Here is a 19,572-nt window from a genome sequence, read left to right as displayed (position 1 = left end):
TGAGACTTAGGTTAGTTTTTGTCAGGAGTTCCCTTCCTCTGAGTGGTGGCCATTGATTTCCAGTGTTATAATAGGCAATTCCCAAATTATGCCAAACAGGTCTATGCCTGTGAAAATCTGGCATATACATAGTGTGAGTGAATGACCTAATTCTTTAAATGCATTTTCTGTAGTTGGAATCTGTAGTAGAATTACATGCTAAAATGCAGAATAAATCATAAATCAGTGGCTATCTGAGAGATTTCCTACAAATTTCCTACAAATCAGCATATTTTTAATCTGCTCCCCCAAAATTCCTTAGTTACAGCCACAGTTTATATTGTCAATCAGTAAGACCTCTGATACCAACAGATATTACTTACATGAAGTGTTTTGATTTGCACATGAATACGCATCTTCAGTTTCTATTACTATGGTTTATTGCAATTTAAGACCAGTATTGTGGCTATATTTGTGACAGATGTTTGCACTACATTGTCATTTAACAAGCACCACATAAACTGCTTTAAAACAATCAGATTCTGCCTTTCTTTTCTGGAAAAAAATATTTAGGGCAGAGGAATCTTGTCTATCCCTGTCAGCTTTTAGTGACAAGACTGGATTTGACAACTGTAGAAAGGCAGCTTAATGATCCCTTATTTGATGTGGGTGGATTTGTCTAGGTCTGTGATTTTCCACAATGCATTCATTGAGTTTTACACCTTATGTATGTTAAACTTGGAAGTGTCTAATGGAAAGAAGAGGAGCAACATGTGAATATGTGACTTCATGAATAGTCTCTGGGGTATCTGATTTGTGGACAGCCTCATGAGATGAATGTTGAGCTGTCATATACAGCAGTAGAGACATTATCAACTGATAGCACAGAGAGGAAGATGGTACTTGAGTATTTCCAAGTGAATTACTGCTGACAGTCTTCCTATCAGTGTGCTGTGGGATTAAGTAAACCAAATCTGTTAATTATTTTGGGATTTTTTTTACCTGTTCATTAAATGCCATAGGGATGTTTCTGACAAAAGTGTTACTACCATTATTTCACTCATCTTGCTGGGGTAAAAAGGAATGCAGCAGCCCTGCTGTGGAGGTGGTCCCTGCTATATTAACTATCCTTCAGCTTTTGTCTGTGAAAAGTGCTGGTGCTTGAAGAGGCTGTGGGATATAGCACTGAACATTGGTCTTTTGTTCACTGCTTATATCTCTTACTGTGCAAGGAGGTTTAGTGGATGTTTGAGTGTGACTTTAGATGCGAGTTTTGAGTGTTAATTTTTATTGTCCTCTAAATTTAAAGACATTTGGTTCTTTTGTGTCATGTAAGAGTATTGGCTGCTTTTTCCAGTGAGTTTTTGAGCCTTGTTTTTTCTGTGGTACCAAAAGCTTATATTTAAGAATACTTTTCATAACTTTATTTGTTCTGCTAGGTGTTCTGTTTCCAAAGATAGGTAGATATTATGGTGGTTTATATAATGTAGGTTGAGATTTCGAGACTTGGGAATTATAATGCAGATGTGGAGAGATTATAGGAGAGGATCTAGGCTCACTTCGGTTTTGCTTCTGGTTATGTTTAGATGTGTTAGAGTGGTGTTAATGTTGTGCTGTCAGTTGGAATTGTATGCTCAGGCTAAGGAGTGTAAAAAGTGATTCAATGAAAGCAAAAGGAACTTAAATTTTTCAAAGTGAACAGTAAAATACTGAAACTGTTCTGAATAGGTTTAACTTAACATCTGCTGTTTGAATAGGTACCAGACATGGCGGGCTACCCTCACATCCGTTACATTTCATCGGGATTGGATGGAACATCATTCAGAGGCCCTTTCAGGGGCAATTTTGAGGTTTGTAATAGAATAAAACTAGATATATGTCAAAATGTGTCATGAGGGAATATGGGGAGGGTGTATGACAGAGCTAGTTCTATATATAGATAGGAAAGGATCATTTAGAGAATACCCTTTACTTACAGAATGCTGTCACCATTATGAAGTGGGACAAGCATATTGAACAGTTGGTCAGGAGAAGGTGCCCTGGACCCTGCAGGTTAGGTGGCAATTACCTGACTGTACATCTTGCTCTGCCCACCAGCCATCAGAAGAACTGAGTAGTCCCCTGACATTCTGGGAGAAGGCAGTGGTGTCTCTGAGTAACTGTGCCAGGATCCTCCAAGTGAGGCTGAAACTTGGCCACACTAACAGTGCTGTCCTGTTGTATAGTGCCAGAATTGAAATGGAGGGAAGGAAAAAAACAGATCATAAAAGGTATCAGATGCAGAGAGTTAATGACCTAGTCCACTGAAAATCTCTTCAGTGACATCTCATGGTTCTAATAAACTCATTGCTGGAGAAAAATAAATCAACTGTTGTATTTCAACTTAAGCAACTTTTTTTTTTTTTTTTCTTCAAAGCCTTAATGACTGTTAGAAAGCAAATATTTGCATCGCATATTTTAATTGCCTTTTCCTCATTAGACACAGAAGTATGTGTGAGCATACTGATGGCCATTCTTAGCTGACAAACACTCTCATTTTTTGGTAGTAAAATAGTATTTCCCTACAACTTAAAATACCAGACTATGTTGTGTGGGTTTTTTGACAGAAGCTCATCACTTTTCCCACACAACATACTTTTTGGCTTTGCCTATATTTAATTTATTGGGGAAATAAGAGTTTGTCATTCTAAAAATGAAGATGGGTTAGAATAAAATTGTTACTTCCTCAATGTAGTTGAAATAATAGTTTTTACACTGTTTATTCCTTCATGATTTTTAGGAGCTGATTCATTTGGAGGAACGACTAGGCAATGTTAATCGTGGAGCAACACAGGGAACTATAGAAAGATGCACATATCCACATAAATACAAAAAGGTGAGGATTTCTCAAATTGTGGCCTGTAATATTTCTTTGAACTTGTAATAATGTTAGCTTAAATCTGCAGAATTGCCAGCTTCAAAGAGGACATGTTTTCTGTATCTTGAAATTTCAAGGATTGTAAACAAAGCTTACAATGCCACTTGTTTCACAAGGAAAATTTAAAATTAGTTCCTTAGATAAAGAGCTACTGTGATGTGATAAACAGAAGTGGTTTGGTTGGATTAAGTTGTCCAGTAGCTCTTGAGTAGCCTTGTGAGTAATGAAATAGCTGCTGTTGGTAATAGCAAACAACAGACTTCAGCGATAGCTCACAAAAGAAAGCTTTGTTTGCAGTAAACAGTTCACAGTGCTTACCTGTTTGGAATGTATCAGTTTACTTTACTTTGAACACATGGGGAAGACTGGAACACCAGGAGGTTTTGAGCTGGGGTGCGCAGTTTTGACAGCTGAGGTTGTCTCTTGATTGGAGTTCAGTCTGTTATAAGATACAATCCTAAGCACATGACACTGTTCTTTCATACCTGATAAACAGTGACAGGACACTAGATTGCATGAATTTTCGTTTGCCTCTACATGAATGAAATTAAGATATATAAAGATATAGACAATAAGTTGAAGGGCTGGTTGCAGCACTATGAAATTAAAAGTCCAGTAGACTTCTTTGTCTGCAACAATAGTTAAATCTGGAATGTCCTGGGTTTTGCTCCTCGTGCTTGTTTTTGATTCATTTTGGTTCAAATACATTTTAATAAGTATTACAAAATGTTTTCAAAGAAATATGTTTTGAATATGTATCAAAAACAGATTTTACTCAGTTTGTCAATAATGTCATCTCTACTAATAAGGTAACAACTGATTGGTTCTCACAGAGGAAACTGCACTGCAAACAAGATGGGGAGGAAGGAACAGAAGAAGACACAGAGGAAAAGTGCACCATCTGTTTGTCTATATTGGAGGAAGGTGAAGATGTCAGGTATATAAATAATATAAATAACATATAACATAAATATATAAATAACACTGAATATCAGAATATAATGTTAATGTTCTGTCTCAGACACCATACTTGAATCTGGTGTACCGCTTAGGTTAACAGTTAAGTACTGCCATTAAACTGATACAATAAAACAAATTGTATTTGAAAATACACCTTGTTCAGTCTGTATTGCTGAACAGACCTCAGTAGAAAGCCCACGCTGTGTTTTTTCCAATGGGTTTGTTGATATGGAAGTGCTTTATTAACACTAATGTTTTTGTGTTCTGATGACAGGCGCCTTCCATGTATGCACCTTTTCCACCAAGTATGTGTAGATCAGTGGTTGATTACTAACAAGAAGTGCCCCATTTGCAGAGTGGACATTGAGGCTCAGCTGCCTAGTGAAAGTTGACACTGCTTTCCAGAACTCTTGTCCTCCCTCTCCTCCCTCTGATCCCTCCTGGTACTTCAGTCAACCAAAGATGGCATGACTTACCTGCGCAGATTTGGAAGCATTGAACCCAGAGTGCTGGCTCTGCTATATGGTACAACTAATGCTAGACCTACAGTTTATGTAGAAGACAGTTGAGTTTCAGTGTATTTATAAATTTTTTGTTTTACATTTTTTTCTTTTAAATTCATTACTGTATTTTTGCATGGTTCCTTGTATTGCATTTGTTTGCACATATAATGGGCTTTGTGACCCCAAACTTGCAGGCAAGATTAGCTGCTTTAGTAAATAGAGTTGTGTGGTCTCTTTTTTGGTTTGTTTTACGTAGTATCAAGCTTTGAAAGTATGATTTCACTCATTACTAACCTTGAATTCCTTAATTTAATCGATCATATATATTTTAGTTTAAATGTATAAAGATCATCTAGAAAAGGATAATATTATGTATTGAGACATTCCTTAATTAGGAAAAAATGGCTGCTGTATATTTACAAGATCAGTTCTGATTCAAATAACATCCTTAATACTGGGAACAGAATATTAATTATATTCAGTTTGACTGATACATATAGCATACTCATCACCAGAGTTTTTGTCTGATCAGATTTTTGTGTTTGTTTTTAAAATTTCAGCACAATGCAGATATATTTGAATGTCAATATTAAACATTTAGACTGCTGTTCAGATTGTATTTATCATTTTCTTCTATGTCTAGAAATTTGAATCCCTAACTTAAATATAAGCTGCTGTGAAACAGCTCTTAGTGAACACTAAATGTTGATTTCAGTTAGCTGGATTGTAGATACTTGCAGGTTGAAAGAATAATTAGGGACATGGAAAAAGAGCTTAGAATCTGTTTGGTCTTCTGCTAACTTAAGTTGAAGTATCTGCGCACATTGAGGGTTGGTTTTTTTGGGTTTGTTTTTTTTTTTTTTGGCTGTGGTTTTTTGTTTATTTGTTTGGGCTTTGTTGGTTTGTGTTTTTTTTTTTTTTTTTTTTTTTAATACAAAACCATTCAATAAGGACTTAAAGCTGCAGGGTTTTTGTTTGGGTTTATATACATGAATTCATAGAATTTCTAAGGATTCCAGGCTTGTCTTGGGATTTTTATTAGATTTGAAGTTAATAAAGTTAGCTAAATCCACTTGTCTCGTGTTTTTATTTTTCATTAGTAAGTTGAAAGCCTGTAAATTCCTGTAGAAACTGAAACACAAATTATGTGGTTCCCTAGTTTTTGCCTTGGTCATAGATTGCCTATTTAAATTACCAACAGTCCATCACTGAAATATTTTCTATAGTTAAGATTTGCTGCATAATGTAGTATATAGAACTAAGTTATAATGTACTAACATTTTGCCTTTGAAGGAGGTTTTCATCCATATCAGCATTCAAGTTGCTCATCAACATTCTTTCATGTCTAATAGATTATAGTTTATATAAATGTGCTCAACATTGCAAAATGCAAATGTGCAAAAACATTGAGACAGTATTACTGTCACTTTAGAAAAGATGTTCCTTGGGGATCATATACGAACATGTCAATTAGCTTGCATTAAGCCACCTGCTTTGTAAGTGGATTGAATAATAAATACCTTCAGTTTCTCTTGTCTTTGTCTTTCATGATCAGATTATGTGTAAAATGGTTTATTGTAAACCTAGAAGAAAAACTCTTATGTTTACACTAAAAAATCCATTTATAAATATTACCTTATCTAATTTAATGCCTGTTTCTGTATGGTTAAAGCTGCTTCATTTTTTTTTTTTTTTTTTTTAACCTGTTAGTAAGCATTTGCGAGTACAGTGTCTGTTGCAACAAGCTTCACACCTCTGGCACTGAGGCTTTAAACAGAGAGAAATTTTATTCCAGCATGTGTGATAAATGGACCTTTTCAAGCTTAATTGCATTGCTAAAACTGAACTTAAAACTACTTTGCGCTTGTGTGATAGGGGATATGGGAGAGAGGCAACAGGATTGGACTGCTTCAAAGCCTGATCTGGGTTTATGCTTAAGCTTCTTAAACATTCTGGCTGTAGGAAACTGAAAGTGACTGCAAAGTCGAAGCTGCATGAATTTATTCATTGCCAAGAATGAGTAAAAGTAACTGGAAGGACTGAACACACATTTTGTGTTTTCCAGTGACTGTTGAAGTTAATTGACCACTGATGTTTGAAGATCAATGATGCTAATTTCTAAAAGTTTCCAAGAAGGTACTTGAGAGATATGGGACAAAAAACCACAGGGCTCTGAAGTAACTGAGACCCTGGGTACATGATAGATTCTATTTTGGCTTCCTTACAGGACAGAGAAGCACAGGTTTGGGGGATTTTTTATTTTTAAGGAAATATTTTGTGGGTCTAATTTGAGTGCCTGGTACTAGAGGTATTTTAGTGATCCATTAATTAATTTGTTATTTAATAGCTACTGATAACTGTCTTGCTTTTAAATGTATGCACAACATTGTAATGTGATGCTGAACACTTAAGTATTTGTCAGGAATCACAGTGTTCTGATCTTAATGCTATTGCAGGGGCTAAAAAGCTGCAGCTTACTTCTGTTCCAGAAGGTTGTGACATAACCATAGTTTAAGGGAAGGAGAAGGAATAGGCTTTTCATTTTGAAAGCTTCCACCACTTACTGTGCTTTATATGCTTAGATGCATTGCCTTAAGTTTTCTGCAGCATCTTTGAAGATAAGTCTCAACAATATGCATCAAATTACTTTTCATATAAAATTCCATTGTCAAAAGAAATCCTTTTGTATGCAATAAATAAAATGTTAGACTGGTATCATTCAATCTGTTTCTTTTGCAATTTTTTCCCCTTCCCTTGTTTTGCTCTTGAAGTCTTGATCCATAAACATTTCCATTTACATGTATTAATTACTGCAGGTACTGCCTAAGAAAAAGCTCTTAGTGAAGGATCAAGATTTAGCTGAAGTTAATTAGCCTGTTAAATAGAATTATTTGGAAACTTGGAATTCAGTTCTTATTGTAAGAGACTGGAGAAGAATTGTAGGTAAACTTTTCTGTCATTTAGGCAACTACGGTAACGTTGGAGTTCCTGCATCTCGGACTCGTTATTAAACCTCCGGCTGCCTCCCCGCAGCTGGGAGAGCCCGTAACCCCCGGCGGGAGGCGCTGCCGGTGGGTGTTGGGGTTAAACTCTCCCGCTGCGCGGCTCGGGCTCGGCCCCGCCCTGGGGGAGGCGCCGCGCCCCCCGCACCGCCCGCCGCCCCGGAAGCGGCTGCAGCCGTTTCCTGCTGGGGCGGGGCCTGTGCGGACGGACCAATCGGACGCGTGCATCGTACAAAGTTGTCCAATAGTAGAGCAGGACAGGCTTTAAAGGGAGCGGCGGTAGCGTGAAGGAGCGGCCACCGGTTTGGCTGGAGACCGGATTGGTTCTGTGCGGAGCGGCGGCAGCGGCTCCCCTCGTGTCCGTGCTCATGGCGCTGCCGGTGACGCGCCGTGCCCCTGTGAGTACCGTCACGGGCGGGGGGCGGCCCGGGGGGCGATAGGGGAGCAGCCGGGCGGGCTGGGGGCGAGAGAGGGGCCGCGGCGGCCAAGGGGCCCCGGCGCTCTTTGCCCTCAGGCGGCGTGGGGGCCGCGGGCCGGCCGGGTGGGGCTGAGGGGGGGCGGCTCTCGGCTCTCACACCGGCCCGGTGGGACTGAGGGGGGACGGCTCTCGGCTCTTAGACCGGCCCGGTGGGACTGAGGGGGAGCGGCTCTCGGCTCTCAGACCGGCCCGGTTGGACTGAGGGGGGGCGGCTCTCGGCTCTTAGACCGGCCCGGTTGGACTGAGGCGGGGCGGCTCCCGGCTCTCAGACCGGCCCGGTTGGACTGAGGGGGGGCGGCTCTCGGCTCTTAGACCGGCCCGGGCCCCCGGTCCCTCGGCGGGTAGGGCGGCGGCCGGGCCGAGCTGCGGTGGCCGGGCCGAGCTGTGGCCCCGCTATGGGCAGCGCGGGCGCTGCTCCCGCCCCGGCCTGGCCTTGGCCGCCCGCGCCTCCCCCGCGGAACAGGGGGGAATGGATGCGGGAGTGGGAAAACTAAAGCTACCTTAGGGGGGAGGTGTAGGAAGGGACTACAGGAGCCTCTCATTTGTGGTGATTGACTAATGCTTTAACCTGAACTGCACGCAAAATGTGAAGCCTGGTGGTTTCATTGCTATGCATTATTAAGAATATTAATTTTTGCGTGTGTAGCATAGCTTTTTAGTTTGTATGAGATATATGTAACACGGAACACGCTTTACGCATCCTCCGGGTGGCCTGCTAGAGTTACAAAGTGTAAACAGAGCTAAATAGCAGGTGAGCACTCCGACCTTAAAATATTTAAAAGTATGAGATATTGCCTAATTTTATGACACCGTTCAGAAGTACAGTGCTCTGAACCTAGAGAGGAGACTTCTTCCTCTGAATGTACGTGACTGGCTAGGAAGTAAAAGCTGGTTGAGTGATGTATAGTAGGCACAGAGGTACACAGGTATAGTGGTGGCAAGTCTATAATGCAGTCAGGCATTGGAAAACTGTTGGTCTCTGACTCTCAAACTTTTGCAATTTTATCATTTTAGATCACTAGAGGGATGGAGAATGCTGTGCCTGACCTTAGAAGTAGAGCGAAAACTCACGTGACTGGCAAAAGAGCTGCTTTAGAAGAAATAGGAAATAAAGTTGCAACGAGAGGAACGCATATATCTAAGGTAAAAGGAAGATTTGAAATCTCTGTATAGGGAGAGGGTAGATTGCTCCTCTGTACTAATTATGATTGTTTTTACTACAGAAAACAGAATGCCCCAAAGCATCCATAAAGCCTGTGAGAGGACCTAGCAAGACGACAAATGGAATTGTACAGCCTAAAGCTCCAGCTATTGTAAACCAAGCAAACAAAGAAACTGATGTTCCAAAGGTAGGAAGTGATGATACTGTTCTGGTTTTTAATTTGATTTGCAACTTTAGCTCTACCTTCACAATTGTTTATTCTGTGGCTGTATCTCATTCCCCAAAAAAGCCAAGTCTGTGCACTGAGGTTTTGGTTTAATGCATGTTGTACTTAAAGGCTGATGTTCAAGTGGCAGAATAAGCTGTTAAAGTACTGGATGAAGTTTCTGCTTTAGCTGGCAATTACTAGAAGATCTTGGGACTCTGTGTTTGTGGTATGTCAGTGAAAACTTTTGCACTGGAGCCCAAGTTTGGTTTCAACTTCCATCTAAAGAAATTGCATTAGGAACTGGTGAAACATGGAAACAAAGGAGCGTTGAAACGTAAACAGTAAATCCATAAGAGGTGTTAACAGATCCGATCTATTGCTTAGGTTCCTATGTCTCCTGTCCCTATGGATGTATCAATGCAAGAGGAGGATTTGTGCCAAGCCTTCTCCGATGTGTTGCTCAACAACGTAGAAGACATTGATGCTGAGGACTGGGAGAACCCCCAGATGTGCAGTGACTACGTAAAAGACATCTACCTGTACCTGCGGGAGCTCGAGGTAGGCTGGGTGCCCCGGGCTGCCCTGCTGTGCTGGGGTTTGCCTGGCTGCTGACCCTGCTCTCCACAGCTGCAGCAGGCGGTGCGCCCGCACTACCTGGACGGGAGGGCGACCAACGGGCGCATGCGCGCCATCCTGGTGGACTGGCTGGTCCAGGTGCACTCGAGGTTCCGCCTCCTGCAGGAGACGCTCTACATGTGCGTGGCCATCATGGATCGCTTCTTACAGGTGAGGTCTCCTTCCAGTCATTCCTTCGGTTACTGCGTTGGTAAAGGAGTTCAGGATTTAACTTTTCCTCAGAAACCTAACCATCTACAAAATCTGCTCGGTGTAAGAGCTGTTACAGTGCAGCATCTTAACTCTGCTGCTGCCTTCTTTGAGCCTGTCATTATACAGACACCTTTGACTAGAATGAAAACCTCATTATTGGGATGAACACTGTTAAGCTGGTATTCTAAACTGATAAATATGAATCTGATTATCTAGGGCTGACACTTCAGGACCTGCATTTTAAATGTCTGTGTTGCAGAGTTATCCAATACCTCGCAAGAAGCTTCAGCTGGTGGGTGTAACAGCGCTGCTTGTAGCTTCAAAATATGAAGAGATACTCTGTCCTGATGTAGCAGACTTTGTTTACATTACTGACAATGCCTATACCAGTAATGAAATTAGAGAAATGGAAATGATTATTCTTAAAGAATTAAACTTTGACCTGGGGCGACCTCTTCCAATTCACTTCTTAAGAAGAGCATCAAAAGCTGGAGAGGTGGGTACTTGTCCTCATTATCTAGCACTTTCCTGTGTCGGTAAAGCTTATCAGGATTGCTTCTAGCGTTTTTATCTCGTGCTCTTACCTCCTCTAGTTTAAATGCTGGATGAAGAAATGCTCAGCTCTGAAACTCCACCTTGTGGAGTAACACGACAATGTCACTGTGGCAGCCACTAGTATTTCACATTTCTATTTACTGACGCCCATGTTCAGCCTTAGTGGCAGTAATTTTACTGTTAAACTAAGAACCCTTGCTTTTAATCTTTTGAATCTTGGTGATCAGGGTACTTACTAGTAAAACACTAGCAGTGTTGCAGTTCTTTGTAACTTCTGATTATAAATACTTCAATATTTAAGAATCAAAAGATAAGCTTTCTCTTTGACCCAACCCTTTTTTTCTCCACCTCATTAATTATATTCAGGTGACTGTCCACTCTTGAGGTGGGCTTCAATTACCTCAGTAGACCACTGGGTAACTCAAATAAGGTTCTCCTTAAGCCATTTTACACCTCCCCTCCCTTAGTTTGCATTGCAGAGAGAGTATTAGTCTCCCTAGTTGGGCACAACAGTACCTGATACTGCAATTTTCTGTTAAAATTCCTCACTTGACTTTGTGTGTAACTTCCAAATGGCTGGTGGTCTTGATTTTGAGAGGAGTATCTGTTAGAAAGGATGGTCCCTGCACTGTAGTAAATATTTTGGTATTTTTGTTTTGTTCTTGAATATGATAAGCAATTCTGAGTGATTATGCTAAAGTGAAGTGAAACTGTGGATTAACAAGCTCTCCACCTGCTAGGCTGATGCTAAGCAACACACTCTAGCAAAATACCTGATGGAGCTGACACTGATAGACTATGACATGGTTCACCACCGGCCTTCAGAGATCGCAGCCGCTGCACTGTGCCTGTCTCAGAAGGTTCTGGGGCAGAGCAAATGGGTGAGTATCTCAGTCAAACTTGTTCTTCACTCAGTGGAATTGAACCAAAAAAAAGTACTTTAAAAATTGTGTTTAGTTGGTAACAGTGCTGGTGCTGGAATGATGGTTGGGCAGCCTGATGCATAGTAGCAGGTAGAAAAAGGAAGGTACCAGTAAAAAATCACAATCCTTCTCTGTGTGAATATTGGGGTACAAAAGGATTTTTCTCGTGAAAGCATTGTTATTGAAGGCTACATTGTAAATAAAAGGAGATTTTCACAATTCTTGCAGCACATGTAGATAGCATAATTAAGTTGTAGACTTAGTTAAGTTGTGAGTAGTGAGTTGTAATTCAGCTGGTAGTTACTTTTATATCCTCTGTTCAGTCTAGAAGCATGGTCCTGGAAATAGATGTGTCCGGACTTGGGCACATCAGGGTACTCTGGATCTGTCATTTAAACTGACAGCTACAGTTTCCAGCACTTGAGGCTTAGCCATGAAGCTCATCAGGGTGTTTGCTGCCTGAAGTGATTGTGCCTCAAGCAGCAATTCCCCTTCACAAATCTCAAGTTTGTTACCATTCTGCTGCAGGGTACAAAGCAGCAGTACTACACTGGCTATGCAGAAGACAGTCTTGTGATGACCATGAAACATATGGCCAAGAATGTAGTCAAAGTAAATGAGAAGTTAACCAAATACATTGTAAGTATAACTACTTAAATCCATATTCTTAATGTTTTAAAAATAGTTTTGCTGCATATGGGTAGCTACTTAGGTAAATACTCTGTATGTTACCTTAAAGCATAAGCTGTTTTGACAAGCCTCTGAGAGGCTGTTGCATTAATGTTAACGGCAAAACCTTTTAGACAAATTGTGTTCTTGTTACTTTGCAAACTGGTTCATTGCCAGCCTTGTTTGTTTGCTTGTTTTGCAAGCAGGCAGGCAAATTGACACAAAGTTATCTGCCTGAGCCTCAACAGTTAATGCATTACACTTTTTTGTCTCTGTTCTCTACTCTGCAGGCCATCAAGAACAAGTATGCAAGCAGCAAACTACTGAACATCAGCACCATCCCTCAGCTGAACGGTGAGATCATCAAGGATCTGGCTGCATCACTCCTGTGAATCCCTGAGCAGCCAGGGCCTGATGGAGTGTGCACTTAGTCTGTCTGCTGCTTTTGTACATAGCATTCCAGCCTCCCACACACAGTTACGAATCACACAGAAGGTGACATTTTAAATTTGCTTTGTAATACAGTTTCTATCTAAAAATAAAACTCCATTCTTTTAAATACTGAGTGTGACTCTTTAAGGTACAACTTTACACTGCAAATGTCTATGTCCAAGTGGGACATTTGTCTAAATAGGTGATTGTTACAACTTGCAGTTAAATGGGCTTGATTATTCTCAGTGGTTGTTTCCAGAGGGAATCTCCAAGCTTTATATATTGCATTATATTTATTATTTTCACTTTCAACATAAAGAGGAGGGCATACAGTGCATATTTTTGTTGTACCTTAAAGAACACTAAATATGTACTTTATTTCAGTGTCTTGTTTCAATAAGGTATACTGGAATGTTTTTTTTTTTTGTTTTTGTAGTTAGCCATCTTCAAGTTTGGGGAAAGATGGAGGCTCACTTTAACGGGTATTAACCTTGTAAAATTTTGTGTTTCTCTCTGTGCTTAAAAAAAGGGAGCTAAGGTAGAAAAATTGGAACTCTCCTGTAATGCTGACAACTGTGCAGGGAATAGAGGTATGGAACTGTGGGCATGAGACCTTTTGAAAGCAGCTCAGCCCTTGAAACCTCCACTTCCTGAAAATAACCCCTTTAGGTTTTTCATTACTTGTTTGCTTGCCCACATCTTTTTCCCTCTCCCTGCTTCTCCAATAAAGCTCTGTACCTGGGATTATAGAGTCAAACCCAGCAAAAGGCAGTTCTTGTAATTTCCTGGACACTTTGCTTGCTTTTGTCTTTGTTTCTAATCTAAGTGTCAGTGTCTGTATCCTCAGGGAATACCACCATATAAGTGATGCAACTTTTCTGCCTCAATACCTCATGCATGTCCATGTTAAATGAATATTTTATAAGTAATGTTAAATTAGACCTTTTGATAGTCTCCAGGTTCTACTGAACTCAGCACCTCCCTTCCACACCTAGCTATTCTGTGATTGCTTAGCATCTCATCTTCATGAATGTGCTGGCTCTGATGTAGAAGGCAAGAACCCAATGCTACAGAACTGTCCTAGGTCTCAGTGCTCCCCTGGGGAATGGATGTTGAAGCTGCTGAGTTTTCTTTCCTCAAGCAGGAGGTTTTTCTCTCCCCTGGTATAAGTAAGCCTAGCACTTGCTGCAGTCTTCTGAAAAATATGCCTCATTCCTTGTGTGGATATTATTCCTCCCTTAGAGTGAGGTCCTCATTTCTGCCTCCCAGAAAAAGCTTCTGTAGAAGATGGAGTTTGTGTATCTAAGACTTGAGGCAATGGTTTAGGAGGGAGGGATTCAAGTTTTAGCTGTATCTTAAAGCTTATGCAACCTTTTAATAGCATATGGAGGGCTTTTAAACTGCTCTTAACATGAGAGAATGAAGTGCATGGCACTTCATCTGGGCATAGGGGAAAATAATTTGGTTTGGACTGAAGAAAGGGGTTCTTTTTAGAAGTCAATGCAGTAAAATCCTGAAGCCATTGTTGCAAAGGGATCTGTTTGTATATGTGAGAACAAACTTCACAGAGAACAAACCAGTTGATTTTCCCATGGTTTATTTTATGGAGGTTCAAAAGGCAAAGCAGGAATCTCAGAACTGCAGGGCAAGCAACAGCCACTCTGCTGGGGGAGGCAATCAGACTTGGGGAGTAACAACTGTGCTTTTGCTATTTAAAAGGAGAAGGAGTAGTGCATATCTGTAAGTACCTGGCATAAAAATTCTAGCAGTACTACTTTGTAAGAACAGTGGACTACTGCATTATACATTTATACATGTTTCTATCATAACCAGTTTTTATATACAGTATATAACTATTTCTGTAAATGTACAGCTCTGCATAAAGACACTTCCTATAACAGGTAGAGTATTAAACATAAATCCAACATGGGCCAGCCATATTATAATATAAATCTTGAAGAAGGCAACATTGTTTAGCATACAGTACTATGTGGTTTTCTGTTTTAAATTCTTACAGTGCCTGTTGGAGTCCCTAAACATACCTGCAAACACAAACCAGTTCCATTACATTTCTGTACAGAATTACTTAAATAAACCATCACAGTAGTTTTTCAGATGGTAATATCCCAAACGAGCCTAAATCTTTTTGACATGTAGCAGCATACTTATTAACATGTTCCCCAGAATGATCTGCATTAGAGGAAATGTGCATTTAACATTATCTTCAGTAGACAATTGAAAAGGTTACTGATATTCAGCTGAAGGCACTTATTAAATACACCCCTTTCAAAGTCCCTAGTTCCAGACTGTAAATCACCTGTTTCAGGAAGATGGTAGGGTTGAGCACTGTTCACTTATCAGGTGTTTAAACCAGGTTTTAAATATAATAAATAATTGGTCAGTTCATTGCTGTATGGTGCTGAGACAGACTGAAGTCTGTGGGTAGCTCTTCCTGCTCATACACAATTTACTGGTGAAAATACTGCTGAGAATGGCAGAACTTGAAAGAACAATGTCCTGAAGGCAAGGGAAAACATCTTCAACCACTGGTACCTTCCTTCACACCAGTTTTTCTCTGACAGTCTTAAATCTTGGTGACATAATTGTTGGGAAACAGACCCTGTTTCCCTCGTAGTCTTCCAGTCCACCAGCCAGAAGGATCTGTAACAAGGACAGCAAGGTAAAGAGTGAGACTCTGGAAGTGTTTCCATGTGCTTGGTGCAAACTTGCAAAGCTGCGTCACCCAGGGAGAGCCTTTCTGGGAAGGAATGAGGGGACAGGAATTTTGGAGTGTATTCATCTTTTGGCCACATCATTTTGCCTTGAGGGTGCTTTAGAGACCCAGATTTGTGACTGGGTAATTGCATTTTGCTTCTTGTGCTACAGCTGTGATTTAGGTTAATTTTCCTCTAGAGCCAGTGACAGAATTAGTGTCTCACTAAATGTACAGCTCTGCAGTACCCAATGACAGGTCCCTAGCCTGTCTCTGACATGCTCTTGAATGCAGAGCTTGGACTGGGGTGGAAGCTTCTCTGCCCCAAGCCATAATGGAAATGTGCAAGCCCAGCAAGAGCAGATGAAGCAGGGTGGCTCAGGGAGTCCTGTCCTCACGCCCTGTGCAATGGCCCTGGAGGAGCAGCACTGGGTGCCCGTACCTTCCTTGAGGATGTCAATGACGTCGTTGGCGTTGAAGCTGAGCTCGTCGGTGTCCTGCGCGTCGTAGGCGTAGAGCGCGCGGCACTGCGGCACCTGCGGCTTGGGCTTGGGCTGCGGCTTGGGCCGGCCCCCGGCGGGCGGCGGGCGGCTGGAGGTCTGCCTGCGGGCACTGCGGGCACAGGCGGGGCTCAGTGAGTGCACACAGCGAGGGAAAACTGATCTTCCTGCATGTCACCACCATCAAAAACAGCAGTGTGAGACTGCCCTCGGAAAGGGACAGAGCTGCCATTTCTTTCCTATGGAAATGGATGAGTAGGTACTTCCCAACAGCAGTTCAAATGCTTAGAAGACATTTAGTGCCCAGGATGGAATGGAAGCAAAAGTGCACATGCGGTTCATGCACATCTGACTGACTATACAGCTCAAGCTGTGTATCTCCCCTTGCCCCAATGTCACCAGTGATTGAGTTGTCAGTATCAAAAACAAAGGTCTAGCTCACAGGCTTGCTACTTTACCATTCTTGTGACTAAGCTGTAACAGAGACTCGCATCTCTTAAGTTGCCTCAGATTCCAGGGCCATCTATGGACTTGTTCTGTTACAGCCAACTCTGAAGCAGCAGGGGAGATGCTGCACAAACTGTCACATCTGTGACCACTCCAAAGATTAGGAAGGGGAAATAGGGAAGAAATGCATTTTGCCAGCTCATCAGCTAATAAAGGCTGGAAGAAAGAACAGGTATTAGACTCAGTATGTCAGTTTAGAATTAATAATATATGTGCTGAATGACTAAAAATGTAATGATGTGGAGGAGAATGAACTGTGATGGTGTCATGTAATGCCATGATAACATGACACAGCTTTTGCAGAAGAGTGTTACAGTTACTTACATGAAGTCCTAGGCTTAATTTTGTCAATAATCCTCTAATTCTAACTTTGCAGTGAACTGCACCAAAAAATAAGATTTCAAGTATGGATTATAACAGCACTTCAGTTCTCAATGTATCTATGAGGGGAGAGATTTTTCTCCTGTTCTTCAGCATCTACTGCCTTTGCTCAAGACAGGAGATATTGTGAAACCTAGACCTACTTATGGAAATGAAGGAATTCAGCACAAGCCTTGGAAAGTAACTCAGCTTTTGTACAGCTATGGTAGAACTACTATATCTTAAATGAAATGTTTTGCTGCTGGGGGAAGCCTGCTGATTTTAATCTTGGTCTTGTACTGGATTGTTGGTACCACTGCATCCTTCTTGGCAGCTTTGCTAAGAATAAACTTAATTCTACTCCTTAAAAATTACATCTACTTCTATATAGCTATGGTTTTGAAATACTAAAGTTACAGTTCTTCTAGCTTGCAGCTTCCTTCTGAAAGTAACAGGCACAGAAATTTCACTGGTGATTACAGTTACATTATTTCTTTTCAGTATTAATAAAGGAGCTCATAATTTTCAGGAAGACAGCCTTGGGAATGTCACTTTTGTAAGAGTATTTCCTTAGGTTTGTTCCTGCTGCAGAACACCTGGCTTGTTTGGTTTTATCCTATGGCTTATGTGTTTTTGTTGCTACATGAACTGTAGTCTCAAGACAAAGTAAAGTCTAATATTAGTAGAAGAGTTTAGGAAGAAGCTGTCATGTGACAAGAACATTTCACCACCAAAAGCCATGGAAGTTATTACAAGATAGAAATGTGCCTGTTAGCATGTGCTGATGGGTTTGAAAGTGGTAAAATAAGTTGCAGTGGCTACTTCTTTCTGATTTCTTATTTGAAGATTAATCTTAAACAAAAATAAATGCTCTAAATATGCCTGAAATATCTTATGGCTGACACTTGGCACTGTGGGGTAAAATGACTGCCATTAGTACAACTGCAAAGACCTCTGTATACACCTAACCCTGCTTGAGGGCTCCATCTTTAGGACCTAGAAAGCTCCTCCCTAGGAAACCTGTGCACTCTCAATTCTCAAATAATCAATCAACTGTGAGCATTTATGTTACTATTTGATAACTGTGAAATGTGTAATGCTCACTAACATTGCAACTAATCCACTTAATAATCCACCTGTTGGATCACACAGCAAAGAATGCTTAGGCCAACAGAGTAATTTAGTGCAGAGCACCTGCTAAGGAGCTTCTGCTGACTAACAGTTGAGACAGGGCTGCTTGTACAAAAAGTTGCTCTTGATATGGTTACAAATAAATATACTTTTTCTGGCTCCAAGAACCCCCATTCATGCAGATCATGGGAGTCATCAGCAAACTGCTTCTTCTAAACTAAATTCTTTCTGTTTTCTTCCTAGAAGTGCTGAATAGGCAGCAGTCTTTGACAATTAGGTGACACTCAAAGATTCCCACTACAGTAGAGCTCCGCTAACATTCTGCAAGAGAGTGGAGTAAGGGCTGAGCTTAAGTAGAAACTGTTGGGTCACTGAAAAACTGAAAATTTTTAAGGCCTTCAACATTCAAATTTAAGATATTAAACCAGAACTGCTTCACCTTTATTCCTATGGGTCTAGGATGGAATATGTTTTGGAATCAAATGGAATGGATGATACCTTTGAGTACAGCTCAATAGCACAACCTAGTGATTGATGCACAGAGTATATCAGTCATGAACAGTTTGAGTGTGTAAAACTGTTTACAAAAATGGACATCTTTTTCTCAGATTCAATGTAAAATCTTACCCAGCTGCTCCTTGGTCAGGTACTTTCAAGAAGTCCAAGCTCTGTGGTTGCTGTGAAATCTTGCCTGATGCTCCTGACGTTTGCCGTGGTAAAGCTGGTCGTGTCATGCTTGTGTACAGGTTCTTCTGATTGGCCCACTGATTTCCTGGGCTCTGGGGATGGGCTGCAGACTGGAGGGCATTTATTACTCCATTTTGCTGGTGACCTGGAAGTAAATAAAGAGTGAGTGCATGCAGTCCAAACTCCAGCTCAGTAAAGATAACCTTTGATGGCTAAGCTGTCAGACTCAGCTATCAGAGCCCACCCATCAAGGAACCCAAAAAAAAAAAAAAAACGTGTTGAAATGTTGATTTATACCCAGTTTCTGGTCTGCTGACAATTTTGGGTTTCCAACTTCACGGACTCATGCTCAGGTTTAAGACCTGTGCCCTGGGTGTTCCAAGCAAGCACAAGGATTAGCTCTCAGCTGAGTTCCAGTTTATCTAACGTGGATCACCAACTCCTCTCTAAAACACTGCACAACATTTTATCCAGATAAGGGTTAATCAAAATCTAGCCAGAATTTCTTCTTTTTCTTTTGAAGTTCAAACTCAGTCTACCACATACTCAAGGAATTTGGCTGTTTTTATTAAGTCACTATAAATACTTGTCTATTTAACAAGCATGCAGGTAAGGGGTGTTTGGGCTTTCTTACTGTTTTGTTTAAAAAAAATGCCTTGATGCTATTTTTGATAGTTGAAAAGGAGTTTGAATTCTCTAGGACTGACATGGGAATATGCCTTTAAATAAATAATTATGCCTCTAAACTTAATTTAATGCAAAACCACCCATGTCTGAGCTACTTGCAGTATGAATGCCTAAAGAGCTCATCTGCATGCTTTACATTCCTAAAACTCCTATGGAACAAAATGAGAGCTATGTTTCTATTAAAAATCAGTTTCCTCAATGATACGGGTGACCCTCTCCTCTGCCATTGTGACTATGCCTGCTAAACATTAGCAGAAAGAACAGCTGTGCAGAGAGAAGAATTCATGATCCCAGCACCTGGGAAAACCCTACTGCCTGTAACAGCTGGTCTTTGCTTCTGATGTTCTCTGGGTACTGCAGCAGAACTGAGG

At 40.9% G+C, this 19,572-nt stretch overlaps 3 protein-coding genes across 4 annotated transcripts in view; 2 read left to right on the top strand and 1 right to left on the bottom strand.

The window, feature by feature from the left end:
* Positions 1-5,431, top strand: part of RNF111 (ring finger protein 111) — a 37,963-nt gene extending 32,532 nt beyond the window's left edge. Inside the window, exons 11-14 of one of the 2 annotated variants that reach the window (XM_056499850.1) lie at positions 1,737-1,829; positions 2,759-2,854; positions 3,730-3,833; positions 4,131-5,431. In XM_056499850.1, the coding sequence (XP_056355825.1) occupies positions 1,737-1,829; positions 2,759-2,854; positions 3,730-3,833; positions 4,131-4,248 (411 nt within the window). In that variant the 3' untranslated portion in view covers positions 4,249-5,431. Of the gene's footprint in view, positions 1-1,736; positions 1,830-2,758; positions 2,855-3,705; positions 3,834-4,130 lie in introns of both variants that reach the window. The other variant, XM_056499849.1, reaches the window with a different exon arrangement.
* Positions 5,432-7,405: 1,974 nt separating this feature from the next.
* Positions 7,406-12,743, top strand: CCNB2 (cyclin B2). The gene is made up of 9 exons (XM_056499852.1): positions 7,406-7,759; positions 8,854-8,982; positions 9,063-9,188; positions 9,594-9,767; positions 9,837-9,995; positions 10,297-10,533; positions 11,333-11,473; positions 12,044-12,154; positions 12,475-12,743. Exons 1-9 carry the CDS (start codon positions 7,730-7,732, stop codon positions 12,574-12,576), a joined length of 1,209 nt encoding a protein of 402 aa, XP_056355827.1. The 5' UTR covers positions 7,406-7,729; the 3' UTR covers positions 12,577-12,743.
* Positions 12,744-14,196: 1,453 nt separating this feature from the next.
* Positions 14,197-19,572, bottom strand: part of MYO1E (myosin IE) — a 74,455-nt gene continuing 69,079 nt past the window's right edge. Inside the window, 3 exon segments of the mRNA XM_056499832.1 lie at positions 14,197-15,277; positions 15,772-15,941; positions 18,455-18,659. Coding sequence (XP_056355807.1) covers positions 15,201-15,277; positions 15,772-15,941; positions 18,455-18,659 — 452 coding nt within the window. The 3' untranslated portion in view covers positions 14,197-15,200.

The sequence above is a fragment of the Oenanthe melanoleuca genome, chromosome 10, assembly GCF_029582105.1.
Source record: "Oenanthe melanoleuca isolate GR-GAL-2019-014 chromosome 10, OMel1.0, whole genome shotgun sequence".
NCBI lineage: Eukaryota > Metazoa > Chordata > Aves > Passeriformes > Muscicapidae > Oenanthe > Oenanthe melanoleuca.
This window is presented reverse-complemented; position numbering and strand designations above follow the sequence as displayed.